The 11,924-nt window shown below is 34.8% G+C and overlaps 1 protein-coding gene across 1 annotated transcript in view; it reads left to right on the top strand.

Annotated features, from left to right (window-relative positions):
- The window catches only part of CLASP2 (cytoplasmic linker associated protein 2), a 196,750-nt gene that overhangs the window by 70,600 nt on the left and 114,226 nt on the right, over positions 1–11,924 (top strand). The window contains exon 9 of the mRNA XM_012646884.1: positions 8,922–9,001. Within this exon, the coding sequence (XP_012502338.1) occupies positions 8,922–9,001 (80 nt within the window). The remainder of the gene's footprint in view (positions 1–8,921; positions 9,002–11,924) is intronic.

Here is an 11,924-nt window from a genome sequence, read left to right as displayed (position 1 = left end):
TGATGTTTATGTTACACAACTACCCAGATCCTCCTGATTTACCTGTTACAGTAAGGGCTTTGTAGTTGACATTGCTGGTCTTGGATGTTTATGTTATTTCTTTTTTTTAGTTGTCCAGCTAATTTCTTTCTATTTTTAGTAGAGACGGGGTCTCATTCTTGCTCAGGCTGGTCTTGAACTCCTGAGCTCAAACGATCCGCCCGCCTCGGCCTCCCAGAGTGCTAGGATTACAGGCGTGAGTCACCATGCCCGGCCCCAAATTTGCTGTCTTATAGGACTACTATACAGTACCAAGATTATAAAACTAGTCTCATTTATTCTAAAACATTAACTATTTTATATTTAGCTTGTTTAGTACACCTGGAATTTGTTTTTGTATAAGGTGGCGGTATATTCTTTTTAATTTGTTTCTTATGCATGGCCAATTATATCTGTGCAATTAAATAAAACATCCTTTATTCCATTAAATTGAAATACTGCCTTTTTTTCTGATCTGTTTGTACCTACTCTAGCTAGTGAGTGGTTTCCCATACTTTTCATTATGAAAAATTTTGAGTATACAGCAAAGTTGACATACAGTGAACACTCATCACCTATATTTAATAACTAGTTATTTCCCATATTTGTTTGAATTCTTTTTCTGTAGATATATTCCCACACATTCTTTTGTTAAAAATTTCAACCATCGGAAAGCAAATTGTAGACATCATGACATTTCACCCCAAATATTTACTATGTACCGCCTAAGACTTAAAAGGCATGATCCATTATAATCATAATATTATTATCATATGCAAGAAAATTCTATTATGTTATCTATAAAATAGTCCCCTCATGTATTTTTATTTCCATGATATTAGTTTTTTGAAGAGTCTAGGCCAGTTGTCTTGTAAGATTGTCCTATGTTCTGGATTTATCTGATTTCTTTGTGGTGGTGTTTAACTTGTTTCTCTAGCCTTTTTATTTTCTGTAAATTTATTCTTAACCTATATACTCACTTTCTTTTAAGCACTTCATTTCTATATTCAAACTTCCTAAAATGCCCTAAGAATATTTTTATAGCCTTTTTTATTCAAACCAGGATATATTTATTCTCTCTTGCATACTTAGTAATGTAGTATTTATTTCTCAGATGATTTTGTCTTTTAAAAGAAAATTCTTTCATGACTTTAGCCAGCTGTTTTTTATCTTCCATATCTATTCAGAATACTTGGTATTCCTACTCTTCTTTCATACCTACAATTGCTATTTAATTATATTGAATTCATGTTGAAGTAGTATGTTACAGTTTTTATCTACTTGTTTTTTTTGAGGGAATTACTTTACTTTGATCAGCAGAAAAGATTTTCATTGTTTGTTTTCTTCTTATTGTAGCCTAGTGCAGATGTTAGATTACTTTTCCCATTTACGATAATGTATTGGATTTTCTGGACTACAAATAACAAATGATTCTGTGGGGCCAGGAAAAAAGGTTTGCTCAGTTTCTTAGTTCAAGAATGCCCTCTCCTGTTGGTATAGTGAAATGCAGCTTCTTTACTGAATGACATGTGGGAGGTTTTCTGTTTCTGATTCTGTGATTACCATCCTGTTTCAATAGAGCCCTTATCTCTTATTTCTTCCTTTCCTTTATCTGCCCAGATTAAAGGGTTACCTCCGCCTTCCAAGTGCTACTTATATCTGGTCCTGGGGGAAACCTTAGTTGATGTTTATGTTACACAACTACCCAGATCCTCCTGATTTACCTGTTACAGTAAGGGCTTTGTAGTTGACATTGCTGGTCTTGGATGTTTATGTTTTCCCTATTTACTTATAAATTGAAGTTTGAAGTTTTAGTGTTATTTGTCTCTTTATCATATTAAAAGCATAGGCTATGGGTGATTTTATTTGCTGTTTTTGCTCTCTGTGGGTTTTAGAATATTTATTTGAACACTTTATTTGAATTTAAATGCCTTCCATTTTCCCAAGGAAATCAAAATGTCTACTGTAAGTTTTAGTACCTGAGAAGGAAATATCTTTTTTTTTTAACTGGATAATCCATTGTCTTAACATTTTGTTGAATTTGGAGACAGTATTATTGAATGGTTCTTATTTTCCCTTTTGATCTAAATCACTTCTATGTATCAAAGTTTCATACATTTGTGGATTTATTTTTGAACTTTCTATTTGGTTAGTTGATCAGTCCCTGCACTAGAACCTAATTCTCATAATTATTTCAGCTTTGTAAGTCTTCATATCTGGTTGGACAAGTACTCCCTCTCTTTTCTTCTACAGGAATGTCTCAATAATTCTTGGCCCATTGCTTTTCCAAATAAATTTTAGAATCCACTTGACAAGTTCTACAAGAAACCTATTTGGAAGCTTGATTATTATTACATTACCTAGGGAAAACTAGACATCTTTATGATACCAGTTCTTCCTCTTCATGAATATGGAATATTTCTCCATTCAGTACTCTGTCTCATTAAAATTTATTATTTTCTGAAATTTTTTCACTTTTTTTGTTTGGTTGATTTCTAAATACCTCAAAGTATTTGTTACCATTGAGCATAGTATTTTTTAAGTTAAAATTTTTTTGTTAGTGCTTAGAACTGAAATCAATTTTTGTACATTGATTTTATATCCAGCCACCTTATAAGTTGATTTTTAATGATTTTACAATATATTATTTTTTCAATTGACAAAAATTGTATACTTATTGTGTACTACATTGTGTTGAAATATGTATATGTAGTAGAATGTCTAAATTGAGTTAATATATTCATTATCTCACATACTTAATTTTTCTGTGGTGAGAGTACTTAAAATCTACTTTCTTAACAATTTTTGAAAATACAGTGCATTGTTAACTATAGTCACCACGTTGTACTCTTGAACTTATTATACCTCCTATCTAACTGAAACTCTGTATCCTTTGTTGGTCAAAGGGTAGTTTGGGTTTCCTATGTATACACTAGGGTTTGGCAAACTACATCTGGCAGGCCAAAGCTGGCTGTCTACCTGGTCTTGTAAATAAATTTTTATTGGAACACAGCCATACCCATTCATTTGCAAAGAGTCGAGTAATTGCTACAGAGACCATATGGTCCACAGAACCTAAAATATTACTATGTGACCGTTTATAGAAAGAATTTGCCAACCCCATACCATCTTTAACACATTGACTGCCACACTACAAAAAAATATTTTTTCCATGGGGCCAGTGTTTTATTATGAAAACAGAATAAAAACTTAGAAAACAAAATGATCCTTTCTAATTTAATGAAAATTTTGTTGTGTTTTTGTTGTTTTCTTTGCGTGAGTTATATGCAACTTGAAAAATAGTTCATGTGGCTCCCAAGGTGAGGAGACATGTGAGTTACATATGCTTCATGAGGCCCCAGGCTTAAAACTAGCATGAGTTAAATACAACTCACATGGTAGTTATTGTGTTAAATAATAATGATGGTTTTGTTTTATTCATTTTCAGTACATTTAATCTTTTCCACTGTAGTCTTAAAAGTTAACTTCGCTAGGTACACAATTTTAGACAATATCTTTTTTCAAAACTTGAAAGATTTAATAATAGTCTCTCTGGCTCCTGGTGTTCTTTTTGAGAAATCTGTTCAAATTACTCTTTCTTTCTAGGTGGTCTCTTTTTTATCTGATTACTACCTCTGTCTTTGGGGTTGTGAAGTTACACCACAGAGTTTTAGGTGTGGATTTCTTTTTATCTATTTTGCTTACCTGGGTTATGTTGTGCATCCTGAGTCTATAGATTCCTGGTTTATCAACCTGGAAAATTCACACTTGTTTTAAATATTGCTTTTCTTTTATTCTATATATTTCAGCTACTCCAAATAGACATATATTGGACATTCTAATATTGTCCTTCATATCTCTTTATATCTTTCCATTTTCCTGTTTCTTTTTGCCACATTTTAGGTAAGGTATTCAGATGTATCTTCCACTTCTCTGATTATTTCTTCAATATAATTTTAAAAATTTTTTAGCAGTCAAATTATTCAATTTAAGTTGTTTCGTTTCACCCTCTAAATTCATCTTTTCATTCCTAATGGCCTCTTGTTGATTGGTTATCTTTGTGATTCCATCTTTGTTTCTTTAAATATATATATTCATACCTGTAGTCCATATTGGACAATTCTTATATCTACAGCTTTTAAATCTATTGTCTGTTCCCTGTGACTCTTAATTCATAATGGTTTGCCTTCTCGTGTATTTGCTCTTTGATTGTGAACTCATTGTTTGATAGTTGGTGGGAATCCTTTGGGCCTAAAATGGGGATTCTAGAAGCTTTCTAAGTCTTATCTCAGTCCAAGAATTCTAGGTTACTTTTTGCCACTTGTTGGGGACTTCACTTTTGAATGGGAAGAGCTGCAAAGTCACATTGTAAAAGGAGCCTGCAGTCAGAAATGAGAGGATTGTTGCAGCTGTCATTGCAAACAACCTACTTCAGTATACCCTCTGACCATAATAATTCACATACCGCCCACATACAAAAAAACATTCACAGACATCCTCCCAAAATCTCATTCTAATTATGGCATCTGGCTTGAAGTTCATGATCTTATAATCTATATCAAGTCCAGATGCAGATGAGGGTTCTTTGATGTGGCTTCTCTCCATCCTGAGGCTATGAACTAAAGACATTTTACCTGCCCACTACATACTCAATATACAGTGGTGGTACCAGGACAGGATAAACATAATAGCAGCTCCCATTCAAAAAAGGGAGGAACAGGAAGTTCATAGTAGTCTCTGGTTTACAGCAATTTTGAAATCCAGCCAGGGATCTGTTATCAGGTTCCCCTTCCCCAGGGATTGTGCATGTTCTTTGAGGAGAGTTCCATTCATTGCTTTCTTTTGTTCTTGGTTCTGTCCTGGACTTTGAGCTCTGTCCCTTGAGACCTTTCCTCCTTTTACTTAAGTAATGCTCTTATGTTTTGCAACTGAGTATCTTCTTCAACCTGTTTCTCTTAAAAAGTTGAGGATCCTCCAGAAGGCTCTTGTTTTAAACTGTCTCTTCATTGCAATGGTATAAAGCAGTACAGAGCACTCTTCGAAAGCTAGTGCTTTCATTAGTCCAACTCTCTCAAAAAATTATGGATTTTGTATGAATTTCACTGGAGTTCACTCCATATTTACCACCATGTTATTTCTCAATAATTTATCCTGTTCTTTAGTACTTCTCTCTTCATTATAGCCCGAGAAAGAACCTGCTTTTTTCTACACCTCTGGGGCTTTGTTCTCCTTGCTCCTGTATCTGAAGCGTACTATTTTAGCCTTTTGCCTCATTCACCTTTGTATCCAGCACTTCACCTTAGTAGTAGTTAAGGACTAAATAGAATGGAATTTTCTCTTACTTAAACCTCTAAGGTAATATTTGGGAATTTCTGAGATGTGTCTACTCTAGCCAGTCTAGCACACTGGAAACCATCATATATCTCTTGAATGGCAATAATTTTTAATCCCTCCTCCCCCCCCCACACACACAATCCAAGTAATTACCAGTTTGGGGTGAGTTCTATAGTAAGGATCAGCAAACAATAGCCCACAGGCTTAACCACCTGTTTTTGTTTTGCCCATGAACTAAGTATGTTTTTATATTTTTACATGGTTAAAAATGTTTAAAACAATAATAATATTGCAAGATAGGTAAAGCTATATGAAATTCAAATTTCAGTGTCCATAAATAAAGCTTTATTGGAACACTGCCTTGCTCATTTATTTACATGTTGTCTGTGACTGCTTTTATGCTTCAGTTGTAGAATTGACTAGTTACAGCAGAAACCATAGCCCACAAGGTCTAAAATATTTACTACTAATATGTGGCCCTTCACAAAAAAATTTGCTGAGCTCTATTGTAAAGTGGTTAGACAGCTAAGCAAAGCTCTTCTGCTGGTTTAGCCCATTAATACGTTCTTGTGTGGTGATTGGCCCAATTATATTTGAGGAAGATTTAGACAAGTTGGAAGCTAGCATTCCCTTCAGCCCAGACTCTACTTTTGCTGTCAAACTTATTTTATCTAAATAGGTCTTCTCTTGCTGTGCACACTTTCCTCTCCTTTTCTGTGGAAATATTTGACAATAGGATCCGTTATTCTTTTTGGCTCTCTTCCTATCGTATCCATTCTCCTTGCTGGTGCTAAAAGTATCATATAGCATTTTTTAGGTGAACTTTAAAACTGTGCCAGAAAATGGAATGATGGTTGTGAAGTGAAACAGTTCATTCAACAGATTATTCCCCCCTGCAGATACCCTTTTTCTATTTTGTTGGCCAGAAAATCAAGACCAAGGTGAGGGGAAACATTAGGCAAACTAGGATCATAAAAGATTTACTTACAGTACATAGAAAAGATAAGCCAGGCTAGAATGGGGAGCTCAGCATTTCCCTTGTCGTGTACCCAGTGTATTCCCATTAGCAGCAGCTCTCCTTAGACAAAGTGGTTCTCAAAGGTAAGAATGAGGTAGGATGGGGTCAACTATTCACATCATCCAGGCTTTTACCAAATTTGGTAATGCCTATGTCTAGGTTGGAAACCAGATTATCACATCTGAGATAGCCATAGTGATATTTGTAGCCTTGTCTCTGAGCAGCTTGTGTGGGATTTTAAAAGCCATTTAATTTCTGCACTCCTCGCCCACCCCCCAGTTTTTTTGGCCCCGTGCATAAGATATGCCTCATGGATAATAAAGGCATTATGATTAAAGTGAATTATGACTTTCAAAATCAGCCTTCCCTATATGTGTCCTTAGTCAATGGCACATTTTTCTCGTTTTATTTGGGATTTATTCAGATGTTCTGCATCCCCTTGAAGGCTTTCGATGTTGTCTTTGTAGCTAGTGGGTTAGGCTATATATTGGAGTTAACATTCTGTTCTATATATGATGTCTCTTGTAAACTGCATATACTATAGTAATTCTTCAATCTGATCTCCCCTTCACTTTTCTATTCTTCTGTAAACTGTCTGGCTTCTACTCTTGAGTGCACTCAGGTCATTACTGTGTCATCTCTGGTACATCTGCACATGTCTCCTCCACAGATGAGACATACTTTCCAGGAGTCAATTACTTGTTCTCAAATTTGCCTATTGGTTGCTCTTATTATTTTAATAAAGTAATTTGCAAGAAAGTGGTATATAAATGAACAAAACGTGAATGTGGAAAGAAAGTTTTTATGAAAACTGGTGTTTAGGAACTACTTGAGTAAGGACAGTTCCCTAAAGGAATTTTTGTCAATTTGCCTAAGTAAGACAGCTGTGAAAGACTGGGGAGAAACTGTAAAAATCTAGGCATCTTCATTCTGTATCAGAGAACCCATAGTAAAAAACAATAGTCCCAGATCAAGAGATTTGCAAATGAATGTATATTTTAAGATGTTTAGTTAAGATAATATGGTTATGTATCTTCTTTCTTGTTTCTTTGCTTTAACTGATTATTTGCAGTTATTCAGTTAGCTACAAAGACTGATCATGGGGGTGGGGTTGAGAGTACTTTAGTTTCATTGGATTTTTTAATATCGAAAATATAACTGTAATTTTACATATTGTAATTGAATTTTCTATAGCAAGCATGCATTAATTTCCCTTTTAGTTTATTAAATTTATTACCACTACTTTTCTTTTTCATTTTTTTCTTTCTTTTTTTTTTTTGAGACAGAGTCTCACTCTGTTGCCCGGGCTAGAGTGCCATGGCATCAGTCTAGCTCACAGCAACCTCAAACTCCTGGGCTCAAGCAATCCTTCTGCCTCAGCCTCCCAAGTAGCTGGGACTACAGGCATGTGCCACCATGCTCGGCTAATTTTTTCTATATATTTTTAGTTGCCCAGCTAATTTCTTTCTATTTTTAGTAGAGACAGGGTCTCGCTCTTGCTCAGGCTGGTCTCGAACTCAAATGATCCACCCGCCTCGGCCTCCCAGAGTGCTAGGATTACAGGCGTGAGCCACCGCGCCCGGCCTATTACCACTACTTTTAATTTGTAGTTTTCTTGCCTTACAACTTTGTTATGCTGTTCTGTGGTCCATTTCTTAATGCTGTTAAAACTTACATACAAAGATCTTCAAAGATTTTCTTTTTTTTTTTTTAAGATTAGGACTTCCTTACATATCTTTGGAAATCCTGAGTACTTTTTATTTGATGATGTTAATTTTTTAAATCCAGTTTTGAAGTATTAATTTTTTTGGTAAATGACAAACTTAATTAGGGAGATGTTTTTAATTTAACTTTTTAATTTAGGAGGTTTTTAAAGTTAATCATTCCTTGGAATATACTTCTTGCGTAGTTGAAGTTCATTTTGTTTGTTGAATTCTCATTGTGAAGAAATAAATGTGTGAAGTAGAAAGTAATACCACCTGTATCAGCCAGGGTTCTGATACACGTCTTGTGTAGCTGAAGTCCATTTCTTTAACTACACAGTTCATTTGTTTGAATAATTAAATTTTATTTCAAGACCCTCATTTCTTTCATGTATGCTTTCCTGACCATAGCAGCATACACAGATCCTCTGCATCACTTATTTGCCGTCATTTCTTGACTCTTAGTGTCATTTTAAGTTGCTGCTCAAATTTTTTTTTTAATCATCCAGCCCAAAATGTCACTAACTTTTTAAATGTTTATCTTTTCTCTTGTATTTGTGTGTTTGCTAATGCATTGAATGGAGTGGGGGAAGGTCAGGCACTCTGCTCTTACAGTTTGAATTTTACAGCCAGCCTAGCCTAGTACCTTATGGAGAGTTAATCAACTATTGCTAAGTACCTCGACTTTTCTGAAAATTGGAGATTTTTAAAATGCTTTCTTATAAAATGGAATAGCCCTCAAAATTATGCCTTTGTTAATATCCAAAGGGTTTTATTTTTCATATTGTACTTAGTGCTAAAATGCTTAAAAATAAACCTTAGGAAGCTAATTTCCTTTTAATTAGCAGGTGCTTCCAAGGAAGGAGGTGCTGGAGCAGTTGATGAAGATGACTTTATAAAAGCTTTTACAGATGTCCCTTCTATTCAGGTAAGTGACATGGCACTCCCCATGAATATTGCCTGCGTGCCTGTTCATATAATTATTTGTCTTTGTACCTTTTTTAAAATTCTTTTTTCCTTAAATGATTATATAAATGAAATATTTGACTTATTATTACCAAACTGTTACTTGTTGATACAATTAGATTTTCAACTGATTTTTTTTCAGTGAGGCTCAAATAACATTGAATCTGTATTATTAAATCACATTATCTTGCAATGTCCAACTTAAAGTTCAGATTCTTGAATTAATAAGTTTGAGCCCAGAGAATGTTGGAAATTAGTTGACAATAGAAATTTGGAAGGCATTCACGTAGACATAAATGAAGATGTCAGAGTGGACACATCTATAAATAACAGTATTATTTCCATGGCTTAAAAATGCACATAAGTGTTATATTGTAAGTAACATTCTACTACCTGACTTTTTACTCAATACTGGTTTTTATATTTTTTCACAGTGTAAAATCTGTGATTCTAGTTCACTCATTTGGATTGATAGATGGTATTGTATTCTATTGAGTTGAACAGACCACAGTTGATTTATCTTTTCTGTTGATTGGATATTTAGGTTGTTTCTTAACTTTTGGCTATTACATATTGTGCTGCAATGAAGATTTTCGTACATATGTCCTTGATTATTTGTAGGTATTTTTTTACCTACAAATGAAAGGTCTGTAAAATACAAAAGGAGGGAGAGATATATTTTTCCTATAATTTAAAAAGTAAATATCTTAAAATAAGATATTTTTTAAGTGTGAACATAGGGATGGAATTGCATGGAAACTTTAATAGATATTACTGTGTAGGGTTCTTGAACCAGTTAAGACTCCTACAAGAAAGGTATGATAGTTCTCATTTCTTCACATCCTTGCCAGCACTTGAAGTTGTCACTTAAAGTATTTTTCCAGTATGATGAATGTGAATGCTGATGTTCTTTAGCATGTCTATTGGAAAATATCTCACATTGCTTTACTTAAAAAACTGTCTATATTACCTTCTTAGCTCTCTGAAAGGGAATGTTGTCCTTAAGCTGTTTAAGATCTTAAAAAGTTGTGAGAAAGCTTTAAAAAATTCTCTGATTTGAATGTTTTTCCCTTTATTGAAATATTTTTGTCTTAAAGATACTTACTTTTTAAATAATAGGAAAAACATATCACTCCCTCCTTTTGTATTTTCCAGACTTTTCATATAAGAGAAAGATTAGTGCTGTAGGAACAATTAATAAAACTTAGTTGAACTTGAATATTTTTTATTCAATATGTTATTGTCAGACTGGTAACGTCATGGTATCAGGGAAGCCAAGGGCTACTCAACTATATGGAAGAGGAAAAGCTGTTTCACAATTACTCATTGCTTTCTTGCAGCTGATCATCTGCCACATACACACCCCCTTCTAAATGTTCCACACCTTCCACTGTGCCCCCTGGAACATCTGTTTCTTAAGCAGTAATTCCTCTAAGTCTTTAACTCCGTTTTTTGAGAGTCCCTTCAATGTCATTGCCTTAATCAAAATCTGATTTTTTTTCCTTAAGCTCTTTAAAGGGTAGGCTATTTATGACTCTTGACTCTTATGCCCTTAGCAATTGATAGTAGGTTTATTGTGCTTGTTCTCCTCATTATCACTTGGTGACCATTATTCCTACACCCATTTAAATGAGGTTCATGCTCTGTGACCATTCCCCTTATTATTGCTGGGTACTGATCTGGACGTATTTCACTGCTGCCAAGACTTGAATCCCAGCTCTTCGGAAACTACTTAACCCTCAGTACTTCAGTTTCCTTATCTTAAAATAGGAATTATTAGTACATACTCAGAGGGTTATTGTGAGGATTAAATATGACAATACAGATGAAGCACATGATGGGTACATGTTAGCTATTAGAATTATCTTAAACTTTGACACATTTTTGATGACTTCAGTTTCCATTTGAATGACGCATCAGTTTCTTGACCTCTTCTCCTTCTTCACCTTAGTTATCCACTTCATAGTCGCACGTTGGATTTTGAAGTTATCTATATGTTATTGCTCTGTCTCTAGAGTCATTAATGGAAGCATCTCACTACTGACCAGGATCTTTTTGCTTTTTCAAGTGCTCTAACAACTACTTCTCCATGACTTAAGGATCTTCAGTCCATTGCCTTTTATACTCACTCTTAATTCATCATCTCTCACTTCTACTTTCCTTCTCATCTAAGTATTTTTTCCCCTCAGACAGAGACTTGCTCTGTTGCCCCAGGTAGAGTACAATGGTTGATCATGGCTCATTGCAACCTCAAACTCCTGGGCTCAAGTCATCCTCCCTCCTGCCTCAGCCTCCCAAATAGGTGGGACTACAGGCATGCGCCACCACACCTGGCTAATTTTTTCTAATTTTGGTAGAGGCAGGGTCTTGCTCTTGATCAAGCTGGTTTTGAACTCCTGACCTCAAGCGATCCTCCTCCCACCTCAGCCTTCCAGAGTGCTAGGATTACAGGCGTGAGCCACTGCACCCAGCCTCATATAAGCTTTAATACTATGGTTTCTTGCAGTAGGGCTACAAACAAGATAATAAAATCCCTTGTTTCTCTGATTTTTTTTTTTCCCAGAGTAAAGTATCAAGTAATGTTTTGTTGTGTTTTTTTTAAAAAAACATTTTTGCAAAACTACAACTCTAGGTGATTCCCAGCTTTTAACTTTTTTTATTTTCATAGCCCAGAAATAGTGCTGCTAGAGAAAGTCACATGTTAGGACACATGATCTTTAGTGGAATTCACATAAATGAGCCCTCAACAATCTCATATCCTTGCTATGTTTCTGTGATCAAGTTACTTCTCTGCTTTCCTCAGCTATCAGTCATATTTCTTTCCATCTATCAGTGTGGCTTTCTCCTCTCTTCTCTCACTACATGGCCTTGCCTCTTACTTTATT

Source organism: Propithecus coquereli, unplaced genomic scaffold, assembly GCF_000956105.1.
Source record: "Propithecus coquereli isolate 6110/MARCELLA unplaced genomic scaffold, Pcoq_1.0 Scaffold251, whole genome shotgun sequence".
Classification (NCBI taxonomy): Eukaryota; Metazoa; Chordata; class Mammalia; order Primates; family Indriidae; genus Propithecus; species Propithecus coquereli.
This window is presented reverse-complemented; position numbering and strand designations above follow the sequence as displayed.